This window comes from Nasonia vitripennis (assembly GCF_009193385.2).
Source record: "Nasonia vitripennis strain AsymCx chromosome 2 unlocalized genomic scaffold, Nvit_psr_1.1 chr2_random0011, whole genome shotgun sequence".
Lineage (NCBI taxonomy): Eukaryota > Metazoa > Arthropoda > Insecta > Hymenoptera > Pteromalidae > Nasonia > Nasonia vitripennis.
Window position 1 is genome coordinate 505737 of NW_022279618.1, and position 19463 is coordinate 525199.

The 19463-nt window shown below is 33.3% G+C and overlaps 2 protein-coding genes across 6 annotated transcripts in view; one reads left to right on the forward strand and one right to left on the reverse strand.

Moving 5' to 3' along the window:
- Window positions 1-8862, reverse strand: part of LOC100113753 (DNA-directed RNA polymerase, mitochondrial) — a 233499-nt gene extending 224637 nt beyond the window's left edge. For all 5 annotated transcript variants that reach the window (XR_004345217.1, XM_031925528.2, XM_031925531.2 and 2 more), the window contains exons 1-2: window positions 8526-8862; window positions 7900-8019 (exon numbers count right to left, since the gene is read on the reverse strand). Coding sequence is in view for 4 of the 5 variants with exons in the window: in XM_031925528.2 (XP_031781388.1) it covers window positions 7900-8019; window positions 8526-8646 (241 nt within the window). In the remaining variant the exon portion in view is untranslated. The remainder of the gene's footprint in view (window positions 1-7899; window positions 8020-8525) is intronic.
- On the forward strand, window positions 2249-6218 carry LOC103317709. Its single transcript, XM_031925533.2, has 3 exons — window positions 2249-2602; window positions 3907-4728; window positions 4894-6218. Exons 2-3 carry the CDS (start codon window positions 4672-4674, stop codon window positions 5149-5151), a joined length of 315 nt encoding a protein of 104 aa, XP_031781393.1. The 5' UTR covers window positions 2249-2602; window positions 3907-4671; the 3' UTR covers window positions 5152-6218.
- Window positions 8863-19463: the final 10601 nt, after the last annotated feature.

Below are 19463 nucleotides of genomic sequence, written 5' to 3' on the forward strand. Positions count from 1 at the left end.
CATTTATTCTCATTCAAAAACTAACAGGTCTAGAGAGCTTATATTTTGCATATAGATTTTTTTTGTGATTGTGAAAAGATATTTAAAGTTGAATCGACTTTAACTGAAAAACTTCTGATTTTGACTCCGACACTAATGTGAATGCAATCTCATGCTATACGACTAAATAATTATCATGAGTGTTGTAAAACTTAAACTTACTGACTCGGATACTGAACTTTTCTTTAAATTCAACTCTCAAACCTCACCGAGGGCGACTTTGGGCACAGAGACACAGTATATCTTCAAACTCTTTATTCTTTTAATTGAACTTCTCACTGACTAAACTGAACTTCTCACTGAAAAAACTAAATAATATTCACACACTTTATTACTACTTTAAATAGGGTTAGGGTTGTTCCGGACGTAACTGAGGACTACTAGAGATAAGAGTAAGTGCGGCGTATTTATTCTTTATTAATAATATATTCTACCTATTAGTAGTTTTAGCGAACGTTTTTCCGTCATTTGGCTCTCATATACGCCAATCGACAAGGCGATTCGTGGCTTCAGGCCAATACGGTTAGGAGTGATTTTATAATCATTCTTAGACTGCCACGACCTCAGTAGGGAGTTTACTCCACGGATTTTGAAGGTCACTTTCAGTACGGAGAGGCTAAAGGGCCGATCTGTGACTGCCAGGCCAGAGAGTCGAGTGGCGAGAGGTGTTCGCGCGGGCACATGACTGGGTGTGTATAGCTATAGATATAGAGGAGCGCGCGCACTGCTTCGAGTCCCTTCAGTAGTCCTCGGGAAAGCGTCTTTGTTCTAGCGGGCCCGAGTTTTCGGCGGCGTTTAATGAGTAGAGCGTCAGTTCTCGGCGACAACTTCATAATATCTGATCAACAATGATTTCACAGTTTATTTTTGAACCTTAATGTAGTCTTATCCCATACAAGGGTGCCACTTTTCAATACACATGTTGTAATACTACACACTCATGGTAATGATTAATATTTTTACTAAAATTTCTTGTTAGTTATATTATATATATTTTATCTGTTATCAAGGTTTCCACATTTCATTTTAAACACCTCAATCATTTCTACCAGGGTTATGAGTTATGACTATTTTGAGGGTTATGAATTTAAAGCGGTTCTGATCTCGTTGCTTAGGCAACCAACCAGCAACCAATCAGAATCACGTATTAAATGCTTCACAACAAAGGCCATCATTTTTTTAAGAGAGGAGGATTGGCGACCCATGTCGCTCCTATAGGTCTGTCATCCCTTACCACATAGTCCAGTAAAATTAGCTGTGAAATCGCCTTGCGGTAGAAATGGCTGCATTTTGGATATTTGGTAAATCGGGGTCGGAAAAGGCGATTCTGAAATTTGCAGCTTCCTAGAACGAGGGGTTCTATGCGAAAAGAGCGTGCGAAAGTTATTTTTGCTTATATCTCGAGATCGGCTTGACCTATGAAAAAATGGCTGGCATCAATGGAAACAGCATTAAATTTTGCATTGGAGACGATTTTTTACTCGATTCCGATGAGCGCAAAGTTCCAAGATAATTAATGAAAAAGAAATTTGCTTGGTGTAGAGGCAGGGGAGGGGAGCGCGCAGACGACATGGCCGCCGCCGCTCTCTCCGCGAGCAGCGGCGGGACGGCGGGAACTGAGCCGCGTTTGAAGGCGTCCTGCGAAAATATCATTTTTGACTTCGCGGCGACACCCGGAAAACTTTGTAAATTACTTGAATAAAATTTTTTTGTTAGACCTATTTTTTATGGAAGTAAAGGTAATCACAAGTAGTATGTACATACAATTCTTCTTATTAAAATTAATCTTGTGAATAATTTATAAAAATATTGGGATACCATTTTTAAATGTGGCTATTACACAACACAACGGGTAAATAATAGAAAGATAAAAATGTTAATTTAAAGTTGACCTTTTTATACAAAGTTATAAATGATCCTGACTATCGCAACTTATTTAATTTTTTTTCTCTGTGTTTATTAACAACTCCGTTTTGAAATATAATTATTTTTATAACTTTTTATGGTTCTTGATTTTTCTATATAATAAAAGGTATTAGTATTTTCAAAATCATAGCTATACTATACTATTTGATGTTCTTTATTTTACGAAAGTATGAAAAATATGAAACGTAATTACTACTAAATTTTTGGTAATTTCGAAATAGAATTTCGAGAAAAATTTTTTAATTCAGATTATTTAGTGCGATATAAATACCAGTGTCTCAAATGCACTCTGGAAAAAATCATTCGTGACGTATCATATAACCGAACTCATCCCAACGTCCTGTTACCACATACTAAATGTTTATAAATTATGAAAGTCAACGCCACATTCTCAATTCATTACTCGAGCTGGTTAATCATACGTCAGAACACTTTGGTATCTCATCGAAGTAACATCGTGCTCTAAAGAATGTATTCCAGAGTCATTATTAACTAAAAATCTATTAGAAATCACAAAATTATTGTTTTTTGAGTGTGTGCCTTGACAGTTTTTTAATTTGTGATACCAGCTTATTGATTGGTTTCTGAATCCTAGAAGAATATTTTATTATTTTCGAAGAATTTATTTAGAATTACGGTATGTACACATATTTTATTTATTCATATAAATGCTAGAAATTTAGATTAAATATTTGAATACGATTGACATTTAAAAACTTTATAGCAAAGAAAATAAATATTTATTGAAAAAACATGCTAGGTTTGTAATGCAATAAAATAGTGTCCGCACTACATAATGACATTATTCAAATAATGCACTGCAGTAGATTTATGTCAAATACTTTTTCATTTTAAATAGTACAAGTAAAAGTGTTAAGTTAGTGTATGCGTTAGATATGAAAATATTATTTGCATTTTCGCAACGAAGACTAGTACATTATTACGCTCTTTTGCGCAAGATATCTGATTCGAACTATTTGAATTTTGCATCGTGTAATATGGGCTTTGCCGAAATCAAAGTCGAGATTGAGTGATAAGAGGTAAAATCAAGCTCATTTTTAAAAATGTCCATATTACACGATGTTAAATTTAAATAGCTCGAATCAGATATTTTACATGTCGAGTGTACATACATTTCGCACTCCCGCGGCAAAATGTAGTACATTTTATACTTTATATTAATGCATGGTTAGCGAGTTCAATTGCACCACGTACAAGTACTTGATTCTTTTTATTTTGATTTGTAATACTTTTATTTATAGTAGCCTACGCGATTTGGATTATATTTATATTACGCTTGTTTTCTTAGAAATTTTTACGTGAAAGCTGAAATTTTGCGTAGGTCTTCTTAATATTATAACGAGTATATTGTAGTTTTTTATTTTATACTCTAAACTTTAAAAACATGGCAGTCTTATATGTTCATCGACTATTTTTGACCTCGCTTCATATTAACCTGCCAACTTTGAAATCGAAAATTACGGAAATATGTTCGGTAACCAATATTGGGAAAAACGAGAATTTTGTATACACTAGACGAATATATATTCAAAGTTTTACATTGCATACTCTTAACATTCGTTGGTGGGGTTCGTTTTATACACAAAAATTTAACAGGAATTTTTATATGAATTCTTTTTACACGTATGTTTTTACATTGAACACAAAGAAATGATTAATATTACATTTTGTACACAATAACATTGTGTACAATATTATTGTATTAAATGTTCAGTACTAATTATCTATTTATGTTCGATAAAAAAGCTTATGTGTAAAAGAAAATTCGTATAAAAATTTGAATTAAAATGTGTAAAAAACCGTAGAACATTCTCAAATGTTTTTAATGTAGGATATGTTAAAAATTTTATAATTGCAAAACAAGTAAAAAATTTGCGACAAATAAAAATCTGTAAAAAAATTGAAATTTCATTGTTTCAGATGTTTCGCTTGATATTTGCACTATAGCTTTTCTATTACATATACGTGGAGATGAAAACTCACCCTATGAATTAATACCTATAGCGACACCAATATTACGAGAAGAGCTGTTTCAAGCCAAACTTTACCATGAGATTTGGACGACGATCCATTTTGTCGACATACTTGAGTTTGAAAGCCATGCAAATGAGGTGAATACAACATTACAAGATCTTCGAAATCAATGTTCTAAATTTAAATCGTGCGTTTACGGAATAGAGTTAGATAATATGTCTTTATTCAATTCAACAAAAAATTGATTCTTTAGTCTCCTTAAGCGGTAAGAAAAGAGAAAAAAGAGGGTTATTTAATATAGTCGGAACAATTTTATTTGCTCATGCGTTTGCTGGATGTGATTCAACAAGTGCTATATATAATAAAGGTAAAAAAAGTATTATAACATTATTACAAAAAAATGAAGACTTGCAACAATTGATATCCATATTTTATAAGCCATTCCAAAATGTCGACGATATATATACAGTTGCTGAAAAACTTATGATAAGAATGTATGGTGCAGATGACCAAAAACTGACTCTACATGAATTAAGATATAAAACATTTTGCACATCTACAGCAATTGCAAAAAAAGAATTATCTTTATCGTCTTTACCGCCTACCGATTCGGTATTAAGAGAGCATGCTAAAAGAGTATATTACCAAATGTAGATTTGGCTTGGATTCGATTTAGATCCAGTATTATGGGGATGGAAGAGAACGAGTAATATGCTACTACCTATTATGAATCCTAAACCAGTTGAACCAATCGAATTACTAGAGATGGTGAGTTATTATATGTTATCCTAAAATATATTATATGAAATTGTCTAATTTTTCTTTGAAAATAATTTCCAAATGACGTATTTAATATTTATTTTAGTGAACTATTCGATATTTTCTATTGTAATATTTACTGTGATAAGAAAAAATAATTAACTTGATTTTCAGATATTCTGTGGATGTAAAACAAACTGTAACACATCCCGATGTTCGTGCAAAAAGACTGGAATAAAATGTAGTTACAGTTGTAAAAGTTGCAATGGCCAAAGCTGTGAAAATGCTTCAAATTCGCATAAGGTCATACTTGAGAGTGATAGAGAAGAGCGACAAGATGATATAGATGATATAGAAGATAATGAAAATCTGTGGAATGATAAAATAAATGATTTACAAGAAGAAGTTGATGAATCACAAACTAAAAATTAAAATTTTTGCTGAAAAATTCTGTCAATTCTATTTACTAGAATAATATAACCATTTTATTATATATTAAATTTTTACAACAATCATATTTATTTATATTTTGACAGTTTTATCCTTGTATTATTGATGTTGCTTCGTAATAACATTAAAAAATGCTATCGTAAATTTTTCAACAATAATTTATTTACAGGTAAAAAAACACAAATTCAAATAATAATTTTTATAGCACTGGGTGGCTTAAATCCGCATTTAAGTCACGCAAATCCGTGGCGTAAGTAGCCCTTTCTGGCACTGTGTATATCGCACTCGCTACGCTCGTTCGCTAACCTCACGCTGCCAGAAAGGGCTACTTACGCCACGGATTTGCGTGACTTGGCGGATTTAATCAAGCAGTGCTATAAAATATTGTACGATACTCGAGTCGTATGTTCACTTTCCAGCACGGCGTAAGCACCCTCGCTACGCTCGAGCGCTTAACCTCGCCGTGCCCGAATGTGCCTCATACGACATGTATCGTAATGTACTATGGGTCACTGAAACTAAAGAAATCGCTTCCGCGCATACAAAAGTATATGAAATATGACTATTTCATTTTTTCAGCGTCATTGGTGCACCGGTTAAATCAAATTTGGGATGCAAGGTAATGCCATTTTTCCGCTCATTGGATAGCTATATTGTTGAGAACATTTATTACTTATTTAACTCATAATTAACTATACATACTTAATAATTATATAGCTAATTTCGATAATAATAATAAAAAGTTCATACAATAAGTTTTCCGGATGTCGCCGCGAAATCAAAAATGATATTTTCGCATGACGCATTCAAACGCGGCTCGGTTCCCACCGTCCCGCCGCTGCGCGCGGAGAGAGCGGCGGCGGCCATGTCGTCTGCGCGCTCCCCTCCCCTGCCTCTACACCAAGCAAATTTCTTTTTCATTAATTATCTCGGAACTTTGCGCTCATCGGAATCGAGTAAAAAATCGTTTCCAATACAAAATTTAACGCTCCTTCCATTGATGCCAGCCATTTTTTCATAGGTCAAGCAGATCTCGAGATATAAGCAAAAATAACTTTCGCACGCTGTTTTCGCATAGAACCCCTCGTTCTAGGAAGCTGCAAATTTCAGAATCGGCTTTTCCGACCCTGATTTACCAAATATCCAAAATGCAGCCATTTCTACCGCAGGGCGATTTCACAGCTAATTTTACTGGACTACACAGCTTATGGGGCATTTGAAAGATTTTTTGAGCATAGAGCATTTTTACTGATCTTTTTTTAGTATCTCCGAACCATTTCAAGCTATAATTAAAGTACTAAAGGCATGCTTATAAAAAATGGATTTCAAGTCCATATTTCTCTATGTTCATCTTATGTACAGTATTACCCTGTACCTGATGTACAAAATAGCCCCAAGGGTTTTGAAAAATTCAATTGTCAATATCTAGCCTTAAAACTTACATACAGCAAGCGACCAGGCGTCAAAATCACCCTTTTAACATTTATCTCTTATCATCTTATCTCACAGGCAATATTAATTTTTAGACACACTGGCGTGGTCATACTTTTCCTAACTTTTAAAAGTTACAGAAAGTGTTACAGAATTTTTGATTCACTGGCCCTGAACGCATAACCGCCGCTTACAGAAAAGACCAATGGTCGAAATGTTGCTTTTGTCGAGATATGACATATATGTTACCAGCGGAGCATAGGTGCGCTTTACACAAAAGTTATAGAAGAGTTACAGTATTGCCCTGCGTTCAAGTTCGCCCCCCTCTTCCCTATATATAATTTTTGACATATTTCAGTATTATTTTAGATATATTTTCTATGAAAGAAATTTTGGGGACATAACAATATTTCCGAAATATTTTTGGAATGTTTCATGCTGTGTGGGCATTAACCATGGGCCATTTGTCATAATTATTTATGGCGCATAAATGTTTGCCAAAATATTTAGTTCTAAATATTTCCAATATTTTAAAATTAGTGGCCTTATAAATCCTACTATTGGATGAAAAAGTATGTAAAATTCGTACAACACAAAATCACGTCAATATTTTCATCATGCTTGGGAAACACTGTACTATCCTGGATAGGTAAGAGCCCTTACTAAGTTGAATCACAAAGCAAGTCCTTGACCCTTTTACTCAATTTTCCAAGAATTTAATATAAACCACCCATTTCATATACAGAAATGATAACAATGAATAGGTTGCGGCCACAGATATTTTTATTTTCATGTTATACTAAAGTTTGAACCTGGAGTCTAACCTACAAGACATTTAGACATCAAAGACCTTGGGCGGATGTGCGTTAAATAAATCTATTACATAAAATTTATTCATTTTGGTTTCACAATATTTGGTCATGGCTATTTTTTATAGAATGATATCCTAGTAACATATTCCTGTTACCTGTTTTTAGTGTCCTATTATTTATAGATCGTTGATGGATTATAATTCAAAAATATATATTAGTATTAAAGATTGATGGTACTGTTGCTGAGACAGCGTTTAAAAATAGAAATTATATTTCATGAAAATTTATGTGATTAATTTGTAATAATAAATTTGTATACCAAGAAGTTAACCTTACAGTCACTTAAAGTTACATAAATACAAGATCTTAATGAAGATAATCATGTTAATATTTGTTTACTTGGTTTCACTATAACACGATAGCATGCATCAGGAAACTATGTAGTTCTATTGTAATAAAAAATAATTAAAAACTGAATCATTGATACCTTCTTTAAGTTCTGCATATTTCTTCACTTTTCTTTTAAACTTTTTTTTTCCAATTGTAAAGTTCCATGTCGCTGCATTTTCAGAGGAAGATTGATGTCGAATTTGTAATTCATGAACATCTATAAATATTAAAACATCTAGAGAATTTGGAATTTGACTAAATACATTAAGAGAACCAAGATTTTTATGTTGATACAAAAAAAAATGTAATCAATTAACTCACTACTAACAATACAAGTAAAGAACTTTGTAGAAAGGGAGCAAGGTGCTTTTAAAATATTACTTATTAATTACTAGATAAAATTTACAGATTGAGACTTGCACACTGCAATCGAATATTTAAAAAAATATTACGGAGATGTTGGAGGCACGATGCTTTAGTGTTTAATTATATTTTAAAAAACTATTTATTGAACATAAATTTTTGATAGGAAATCGTTAAAAATTAGTAATTTTGGTACCCTTTGAAATATAATAATTATGTTTTTAAAAAGTAGATGTCAGTTTAACAGATATAAAACTCTTTTGATAAAAGAAATTTTGAAATTGGATCTCTTTATGGTCAGTTAATATCATAATCGATATCATGTATATAAAATGTTATCTTTACTGAAATAATACTAACATTTTGATGTCTGTTGGTGGCAATTATTGCAGAAGAGACACATTTTAAGTGAATAATGAATGGTTGACATGTTGCTGCTATTCTGCAGGAATATACTACAGCATTTGAATAATCTATACATTGTACTTAAGCTTAGTCTCTGTAATATAAATCATTAGAAAATAACAGCCGTATTATTTGATTAACGAGAATTTCAATATTCTATTTCAACGTCCACTACTAGGCCTCGTGTTGTTGTTTTTTCTTCTCCTCTGGACTCTCACCTTACCTTACCTCACATTGATGTGCGGTGCAGCATGTGCTCATGTCTGTTGGAGAGGGGGAAGGTGCCAAGTGTGAAGTAAACAGCAAGTTGTTTCGCGAGTCCAAGTATACTGTAGGCCTACGAAGTTAGCACCCAGAATAATAAGTTCTGGTTTTATAATAATTCAGTTTTGTTAAATCGTTCGCACATAAAAAATTAAAAGCAAAATCTATATAACTTTGTTTGCGCGTGTCCGCGTTTTCGAGAAATATCAAAATCAAAATTGGGCGCTACGAGCCAGCACCCAAAAATGGAATCCGCTTTTCGCTTATCTCTGTAAATAAATAAATAATATTTTTCTGTTTTCGTTTCCCGGGCGCTGATTGATGCTGTTCGCATCCGATTCAACGTTTGGCCATTTTTCTAGAGTACGTTTGCGAAGAGTGTGCCTGAGCGGGTATGATCCCTACTGAAAAAATTCAGATGACAATCAGCTGATTATTAGCTGATAATCTGCTGATAATCGTGTCAAAACGTCAGCTGATTATCAGGTGATATCAGCTTAATATTTTTATTTAAGCTGTTAGTTACAAATATGTGTTTATATGAGATAAAATGCTAATGATAATCAGCTGATTATCAGGTGATGATCATCAAAAAATTTTTAACCGTCAGTATATTTTTTCGAAGTTGTTTTAAATTAATAAAATTTATAAAATTCACATAATGAGGGCCAATATGGTTTTCAATTCAGTAATATTTAAAAAAATTTTTGTTTAAATCAAATTATTAAAAAATAAAAATGTTGTAGCTCACAGCCAGTGTTTTGGTGTTATCATCTGGATGGTAAAACCGTATTGGCCCTCATTATGTGAATTTTATAAATTTTATTAATTTAAAACAACTTCGAAAAAATATACTGACGGTTAAAAATTTTTTGCTGATTATCATTAGCATTTTATCTCGTATAAACACATATTTGTAACTATCAGCTTAAATAAAAATATTAAGCTGATATCACCTGATAATCAGCTGACGTTTTGACACGATTATCAGCAGATTATCAGCTAATAATCAGCTGATTGTCATCTGCTTTTTTTCAGTAGGGATCATACCCACTCAGGCACACTCTTCGCAAACGTACTCTAGAAAAATGGCCAAACGTTGAATCGGATGCGAACAGCATCAATCAGTGCTGGGGAAACGAAAACGGAAAAATATTATTTATTTATTTACAGAGATAAGTTATTTGAATAAACTTTTCGGGTGTCATCTGCGCGTGAGAAGCGCAGTCGATAGGAATAAATAAACATATTGGATTCTGCCTTTTTTGAGCGAAAAGCGGATTTCATTTTTGGGTGCTGGCTCGTAGCGCCCAATTTTGATTCGATATTTCTCGAAAACGCGAACAAGCGCTAACAAAAGTTAGTAAGGTTTTCTTTATAATGTTTAATGCACAGAGGATTTATCAAAACTAAACTATTATAAAGTTAAAATTTATAATTCTGGGTGTCAACTTCCTGCACCTGATCGTTGGCTATTAAAGACTTGATTTAATTCTATTCTCCTTCAAATTTGCGCTTCCAATATGGCGTAAGGTATAGAGTATGTTCCAATACGGGAACAGTAAGTAAATTTGGCAACAGCGCTGTTTCAGTGTACAACATTTAACGTCTTGAAACAATCAGCAACAGTTTTTGACTACTGGAGCTGTGTTCCGCATATGTAAACACAGTAATCAACTGATTACAAAGCTCATAAATAATAAAAGTAAAGTAAATTAATTTGCAAAATTCATATTCAAAAATAATGGAGACATGGTTGTAGAACGTGTCTATGTGTTTGGAGGGTCGCGCGATGATGGGGTGCAGGAAGTATGCGCTCCCTAGTTTTTGTATTTAGGTTTCAGGAAATACAGTTGTAGAAGGTGTGTGTAGGTGTTTGGGGGATCTCCGATGATGGGATCCAGGAAGGGCGCTCCATTTTTTTATTTAGATGTGAAAACCGATTGTCATGGAAGGTGTATTGGTATTCGAGGTCACTGATAATGGGCTCCAAAAAGTGCGCTCCGTAAGATTCCGTATCAACGTGTGGGAATTGGTTCTAGAAAGTGTCCAAATATTCTGGGTCGTCGATTGCGGCCGGGATCCAAGAAGTTCTGGACCTTGTATTCGGCGAATTTTGCAAATTAATTTTCTTTACTTTTATTATTCATGAGCTTTGTAATCAGCTGATTACTGTGTTTACATATGCGTAACACAGCTCCAGTACTTAGTCAAAAACCGTTGCTGACCGTTTCAAGACGTCATATGTTGTACACTGAAACTGCGCTGTTGCAAAATTTACTTACTGTTCCCGTATCGGAACATATCCCTGAAATTTGGCAACAGCGCAGTTTCAGTGTACAACATTTGACGTCTTGAAACGGTCGGCAACGGTTTTTGACTACTGGAACTATTATCTTCTTCGAAAATTAGATTGTTCACTTTATTAATTTCGTCATCACTATCATCACTACTGCTTAATGAAGTAAATATGAAATCCAATATCACGACATTTTCTGCGTGATGATTCATTGCGTCACTTATATTTAATTATTTTATTCCCCAAATCATCATAACGACGCACTATACACATCACAACCATTAGGTTATGTGGACACCAAAGTCTACTGCTAAGCGGTGGAACGACTTTCCAGTCGAGCTCCAGTCGCGCTATTATAAAAAAAAATGTGGCTGTCTCGGGGACAGCCAATAGAAGTGAATACTTAAACAGATGATGTGAAATTTTGGAAAATTTTAAATAGTTTCGTTGCCAGAGAATCAAACGTATACGAAGTGAGAAATGTACTTGTCTTCGCAGCGGGATTGCAAATATACTTTATAGTCTTCGACGAAAGAGTTCAAAATATATATACTATAGTCTGAAAGCGGCAAAACTGAAATTAATTAGTCTATGACGCAAATTCAAATGTGTCTTCGTTAAGTGCAAAGTACTAATCTACAAGGATACATTTAATTGTGACTTTTTTGATAAATTTTTATAATTTTTTGATTTAGTGATTTTGATGCGTAAATCGCCGCCATTTTCTTATTTTTCCAACTTAATCGCAAGTGAGTGTAATTGAATTTATTCTGAAAAGCCTTAGTTGGGATATTCTAAAAATTACCAAAATAAAAAACAAATTTAGCTGTTTAGCTATAAAATTATACTAAAAATAGTAGAGAACCGTAGAGAAGCATGCTTTACAAGATTTTACAGATTTCTACCCTTTTATATTTTATATATTTTTTACGTATTTGACATTTTGTGCAATCAAATATCTTTTCTAATTTTTTATATTTCTGCAGTTTAGAACATTTTTAAAGTTTGAAATTTTTTAAAATTTATCAAATTTATAAATGTTATTAACTGCAAAACAATGTAAAAATATAATAATAAAAATAAATATAAAAAAAAATGTAAAAAGTGTATGATTCTGTAAAAAACTGTAAAGCATAGTCTAAATACAAACAATCTTTTATAGTGATTAACTATTTTTATTAGAATTTTATAACAATTTACAGTGTACAACTTTATAACATTAAATAAACGTTTTATCAAATTAATAAAATCCAAAAAGTGTGGACATTCGATCGTTTATTTATCGTTTTTTCCAATATTTCTTAGACTTTCATTCCAGCGTTTTAAAGTGTGGTATTAAACGTTTTTAAAATGTTTTTAGAACCGTTTCATGTTAGAGCTACATTAAAACATTCACTAAACATATTTATTATTTATTTTATCATTATTATTGCCAATAAGATATTATGTTTGCAGTATACTTAATACTATCAAAATTTGGTAATATTTTGATACTTGCTAATGAGAATTTTTATTGTAAAAAATATCAAAATATTTAATTATATTTTAATTTTAAATATTATGACATATAGTAAAGTTAGTTTACTTTACTTAATTTTTTTATCAAGAGATAAATAGCATTATCATTTTTGTTAAAAAAACGAAAACAAGTTAAAAGATAATTTCATAGCACCTGCACGTTCGGTCTCGCTTCGCTTGCGGTAAACATATTTTTCTAATAAGAATTTTTATAATAAAAAATATATAAATTTCTAAATTATGTTACCTATTGTAGGAATTGCTCAACTATTATATTTAAAATATGTTTCGCATAAAACGAGTTTTAACAAACTATGATAATATTTTGATACTTCGTTGCTATGTCGTTTATTTGGAAATATAAGTTACAAAACCTTCTCATCGAAACAACTTTATCTGCTGTCCAATGCAACCAACAAAGATTCTGAACTTTAAAAATTATTCTAAGCTTATAATTTTTTAATGATATTAATTGAGTTGTACTTGCTATCACTATATAAAGGTTGCAGACGCTACTCTTGTCTTTGATATATTTTCTGACGGTAAAGTTTTAGTAAAAATTGTATCACACGTTGTTTTACCTAAAATTCTTATAAAATATTTAAATCAAAGTTTAGATTATTATTCTTATTTATTAAATTTTGATTTCAAGTATATTTAAAATAATATTATTTTGTATACTGTTGTAGTCCAGAATCTTTCTCTATAGTTTAGTTGTGTTTTAAATTCTACAAAATTTATTAGCTGTTACTTTCCATATGGTATTTTTAATGACAGAAAAATTATTTTGAAGCAGACACAATTAACTTTTTAAGCTGATATAGCTTTTGTATACTTGTCCATGATTAATTGAAGCATCTAAAATATTTATAATGTCTGAGTCTACTGCAATGCATTCTTTTCTAACAGTTCATGTTGACAGATGTATTAATCCATTTAATATTAATGAACATAGAGGTAAAGGTCTTCGCAAAGTTTAAAAAAAATGTTTGTTAGATTATTCAGATATACTTGAAACAGCTATGATTTGTTCATCTTGTAGAAAGTCGTACTCTTCTGTAAATTTTAATTTATCGAATAACTCTCTAAATGAGCCAAGTGAGGAAGAAAATGAAAGACCACAAAATAAGATAATTCGTCTATCTTCTTTATCTCCAAATGATCCATTGATAGTTTCTATTTTGACAATAGCACCTGAATGCTGGACATTACGCGATATTTAATCAGAGTTTAATGTCTCTTTAAGAATTACAAAAAAGGCGAGAGATTTGAAAGATGAATTCGGTATCTTAGCGATTCCTGATCCGAAAAAATGGAAAAGTTTACCTGAAATTACAATTAAAGAGGTAAACAAATTTTATCTGATATTAACAGTCGAGTTATGCCGAATAAGAAAGATATATGTAGTTAAAATTAACGAAAATGGTGAAACTCAGTAGGTTCCAAAAAGATTGCTACTATGTGATATTAAAGCATTGTATCGAACTTTTAAAGAAGAATGTCCACAATTTCCTATCAGCTCTAGTAAATTCGCCGAACTACGTCTAAAATGGTGTGTTTTGGCTGGTGAAAGAGGCACGCATAGCGTGTGTGTATGTGTAATAGACAAAAATTTCAAGGCCATGCTTGAAGCATCCAAATTGATGATTCTCACGAAGGGATCTGGTGATCCAATAAATGGTTATATCGATTGCTTTTCGTTCATCTTATGCAGAAATCAGAATCCTGCTTGTTTTTTAGGAAGTTGTAAAAAATGTGGTAATTTTTTAAGATTTGAAGAACATGTATCTTCTGTATTATACGAAAATAAGATTGAAGAATTAATTTTTAGTATCTGTCAGTCAACAAATAAATGTACTTTAAAAAGATAATGTCTTTCGATGGATGATTTTACGTCTGAATTGTCTTTGAGTTTAAAAAATCTTATACCACATCATTTCATCGCAAAAAATCAATCTAAATATATAAAAGATCAGAAGAACAATTTACAAGAGAACGAAGGGCTTCTGGAGATGGATTATTCTGAAAATTTTGCTTACGTCGTTCAGGATGCTGCTCAGCAATTTAATTTTAACAATGATCCGTGTACAATAAATGTTGCAGTACTATATTACAGAGAAGATAATGAAACAAGGCATTGTAGTTTTATAGCACTTTCTGAATGTACTACTCATGATACGGCCGCAGTTTATATTTTACAAGAAAAGATTATTTCTGAAATAAAGAAAAGATTCCCAAAAATGAATAAGATTATATACGTCATAGATGGTGCAAAGCAGCACTATAAAAATAGATATCAAATGATAAACTTGGTTAATCATGAGTCAGATTTCCAAATAATGGCAGATTGGCATTTCCATGCTACTGCTCATGGAAAGAGTTCATGTGACGGAGGAGGAGCCGTGTTAAAAAGAGAAGCTACTCGTACCAGCTTGCTGGCCAAAGCTACGGAAGCGATTTTAAATTCAAAACAACTTTATGACTGTGCGAGACAAAAGTTCCAAACAATAACATTCTTTCACTATTCCAAAAAAGATTACGAAAAAACTTCAAGATCACTAAAGAAAAGATTCTCGGCTGCACCGTCTGTTACACAAATTTCAGAAGGACATGCGTTTGTAGTTTCTCCCGACAAAAAAATTACTGTGTTTAGATACTCTAATGCACCAAGTCCATTATCAATGGTACAATATTAATAATAGAATTTAAAATATATTCAACAAAATAATACAAATATACAAAAATAAAAGTAATAATTAGTAATACAGTCTCAACCCTGTAAAACGCAGAGAGCTTTCATAGGAATCAATAAAAAAATTGCACAGTATAAACCATATTATCAGTAATCAGTTATATTATTTAAGTGCAATGAAGTAAAAGTAAAAAAAAATAAAATTTAGCTTCGTGATCAAATTCAGAGGACCAAAATTCATAAAAATAGCCTTCGTCAATGATTTTCCTCTAGATGTAAATTTCTTAACCGCGTAAAAGACATTTTGGATGGTTTTTTGAGGTTAGGGATGAGCGCTTGAGGTATTGGTAAAAAAGACGACCGGTTTCGTGTTCAGCAACACAAAATACATAAAAATACTCTCTGTCAATAATTTTCCTCCCGTCGATCACAGGACAAACCTCTCAACTGCGTGAAAAAGCAATTTTGGGGGGGTGTTTTTTGAGGTTAGGGACGAACGCTTGAGGTATCGGTAAAAAATACTATCGGATTCTTGTTCAGCAGTTCAAAGTACATGAAAATAGTCTGTGCTTAGAATTTTTCTAAGCCCCTGTGATTTCTGACAGCTTAATCATTTCGTAAAGTAGTAATTTTTTAAGGTTAGTGAACGCGTAGCTCCGTCTGGGAACAAAATTTTAAAAAACGCCCCTCACTAATTGTAAGTACATAAAAAATGCTAAATTTTCCATATTTTTAAATATTTTTAAATCAAAAGGAATTTTGGGCAGAGCTTTGTTACGGTTGACGTGGAACGTCCCATATATATATATATATATATATATATATATATATATATATATATATATATATATATATATATATTTATTTATTTATTTATTTATTTATATTTAGAGAGTTAGGATGGTTAGGTTAAATCTCTATCATCTACACTCCCTAATAGGAGATAAGGTAGGGAAAGGCGAACGGACCAGGTACAAAGAATAAAGACAATGCTGAGAGCTGATTGCGACTAGATTATAATGATTTATGTACAGGATGACTAGGTCTGTTTGACCTGGCGGCCAGGTCGTAACTGATTCACGAAAGTGAGAAAGCTTCTAAGCTTCCTTTGCGCACGCCACGTCGTGGTGCTCCGCTAGTCGGCGCTTTGGGTCGTATGTGATGGTAGGAGGGGACCGCCACATATATATACACACACACACACACACACTTTTACTATTATATTAAAGTATACTTAAGGTATCTGTGTGCCGTGAATCCATCTCATAAGTTACGTTTAAAAGTAGGTGCTGTAATTATTTTGCTGAGAATTTTAAATTTAAATGATGGGCTTTGTAATAGTACTCGATTAATAGTAAAAAATCGATACAATTCCGTATATAGGCAGAAATAATTAGCGGTGAACAATTTGGTAAAATTGTTCTAATACCACGGATTGATTTGACTTCTTCAAAAGAAGAAATTCCTTTTGAAATGACAAGACAACAGTTTCCAGTACGATTAGGATATGTGACAATTAATAAAGCACAAGGCCAAACATTGAATAAAGTTGGTGTTCCGTCGAGACCCAAGGAGAAGAGTTCCGCCGTGAATACGGTGTCGAGCGAACTCAGCGAGGTCGACGTAGAACTCGTGACGCCATCTCCCGTGCTCGAGTTGAGCAAACGTCGTCGCGACTTGCAGCGATCGCAGACAGCGCCGCCGGCCTCGAGTCACGCGCGGTCGGTCGAGCGCCGAGTCAGTTTACGATAAGACGCCAAGCGAATGACAGCTCGTGCACTCATAGCTAGCGAATGAATCGAACGACATTTTTTGCTTGCGATCCCGTCCGTACCTCCGTCGAAGTGCACGGAGAAAAAAAAACATTGAGGCTACTTAAAACTTCAGTAGAATCTACTTGACGACTTAGGTAAAGAAAAATAGTAGAACTACCGACTTAAGTCAGCGGAACTGCGCTGCTGACACGAGGCGAAGATTCTCTCCGAGAATCAGACACGATCACGACACACACACAGTCCACACGTTCTTCTATTTTCCGCAGCTTGTAACATTTTCACTGTACACAAGTACTGGCCCTCATTATGTGAAATTATAAATTTTACTTATTTTAAACAACTTATAATAAATATATTAAAGGTTACAAATTTTGAATGATTATCACCTGATTATCATCAACATTTTATCTCACATAAACGCATATTTATAACTATCAGCTTTATTAAAAATACCGAGTCGAAATCAGCTGATAATCAGCTGATTATCAGCTGATTATCAGTTGATTGTCATCTGATTTTTTTCAGTAGGGGATGCAATAAGCGGGGCGTTAGAAAATATAATTACAACTGAAAGGAAGGAAAATAAGAATCAAGATTATTCCATATCACTTGAAAAAGATAATTTGCAAGAAACTAAAAGAGAAATATTTACATGGGTGTGAGAGAGTCGAGGAATTGTTAAATGTTTGTCAGAATCCCTATGGAAAACAAGAACACGAAGTGCATGGACTTTGTATAATATCCACGCCAGCCTACGAGAATGCAGAAGGAGCCTACTGCAGTGTTATGCTTATAGACTCTGCAGCGGACGAAATCCTACGCAGTGAAAAGGTCAGGGCTCTATTGCGCCTCGATCACCTTAAACCAAGAGAGCGAGAAGCCATTGAGCAAATTGTTGACGCTTATCACGAACAATTTCATTTACCCGGGGAAAAACTTACTACTACGCACATAATCCAGCATCGCATTCCGACCATAGATAATCGACCTATAAATGTCAAAACGTACCTCCCTCCTAGAGCACACAAGGGTCCAATCAATGAACAAATTAAAGAATTTTTGGACGGCGGACTTATTTCACCGTCGAATTCTGATTATAATAGTCCGCTCTGGTGTTGAAGAAAAAGACGATAGTCATGGTAATCCAAGATACAGAATAGTTTTAGATTATTGAAAATTGAACGAAGTTACTATAACTGACAACTATCCTCTTCCGAACAATCAGGATATTTTCGATCAACTCGGCGGTTCGACATATTTCACAGTTCTAGATCTCGCGTCGGGCTATTATCAAACCCCATTACACCCGGAAGATCAACATAAGACTGCATTTACTGTAATGAATACTGGATTTTATGAGTGGAATGTTTGTCCACAAGGTTTGACATCTATGCCTGCGACATTTATGCGATGCATTAATAGAATTATATATAAGACACCTATGAAAGAAGGAGAGAAGCCTGAAAGTGCTCACTGTCTCGCCCGAAGACGGGAAAGAATTAGATTCAGGGCCACTCGATGTTTGCGTATATCTTGATGATATCATTATTTACGCAAAAACCGTAGAAGAGCATAACGAAAAATTCGCGAAATTATTAAAAAGATTAAAAGCCGCCAATTTTAAATTATCACCTGATAAATGTGATTTCCTCCGCACAGAAGTAAGTTTCTTAGGACATTTGATAAGCAATCAAGGAATCTGCCCCGATCCTAAGAAAGTAGAAGCGGTGAGAAAATTTCCGCGACCGAAAACTGTTAAAAACATACGCCAATTTTTGGGACTAGCCGGTTATTATCGGAGGTTCATCGACAGATTTTCAAAAATAGCTAAGCCATTAAGCAATCTACTCAAACAAAATGTAACCTTTAAATGGAATGAGAAGTCACAAGAAGCTTTCGATATACTATGAGATAAATTATGTAAAGAACTTGTATTCATTTTTCTCAACTTCTCTAAACCTTTTATACTCACCACCGACGCTAGTATGACTTGCATCGGAGCAGTGCTTTCTCAAGGCACGATAGGTCAAGATCGCCCAATTGCATATGCTTCGCGGGTGTTGAATGACGCAGAAACTCGCTACGATACGTATTCGAGAGAAACCTTGGCTATGGTTTTTGGCATTCGCCATTTCAGACACTATTTATTAGGCACGAAATTCGTCGTTTGAACAGATCATTTGCCACTATGTTGGTGGAAAGACTCTCGAGATCCTGATTCACGTGCAACACGATGGAGGCTTAAATTGTCGGATTATAATTTTGAAGTCGTCTACAAACCGAATACAGAATCAGTAATACTTATTCGCAAAAGCACAGAAAGTTATGCAAAAACTCGAGTCGAA

What these genes read in the sequence shown, in the direction of transcription:
- LOC103317709 (XM_031925533.2), top strand. Translation starts at nt 4,672, where the DNA reads ATGCTACTACCTATTATGAATCCTAAACCAGTTGAACCAATCGAATTA. An exon ending in CAATCGAATTACTAGAGATG is followed by an intron (nt 4,729 to 4,893) that starts GTGAGTTATTAT and finishes CTTGATTTTCAG; the next exon opens with ATATTCTGTGGATGTAAAAC.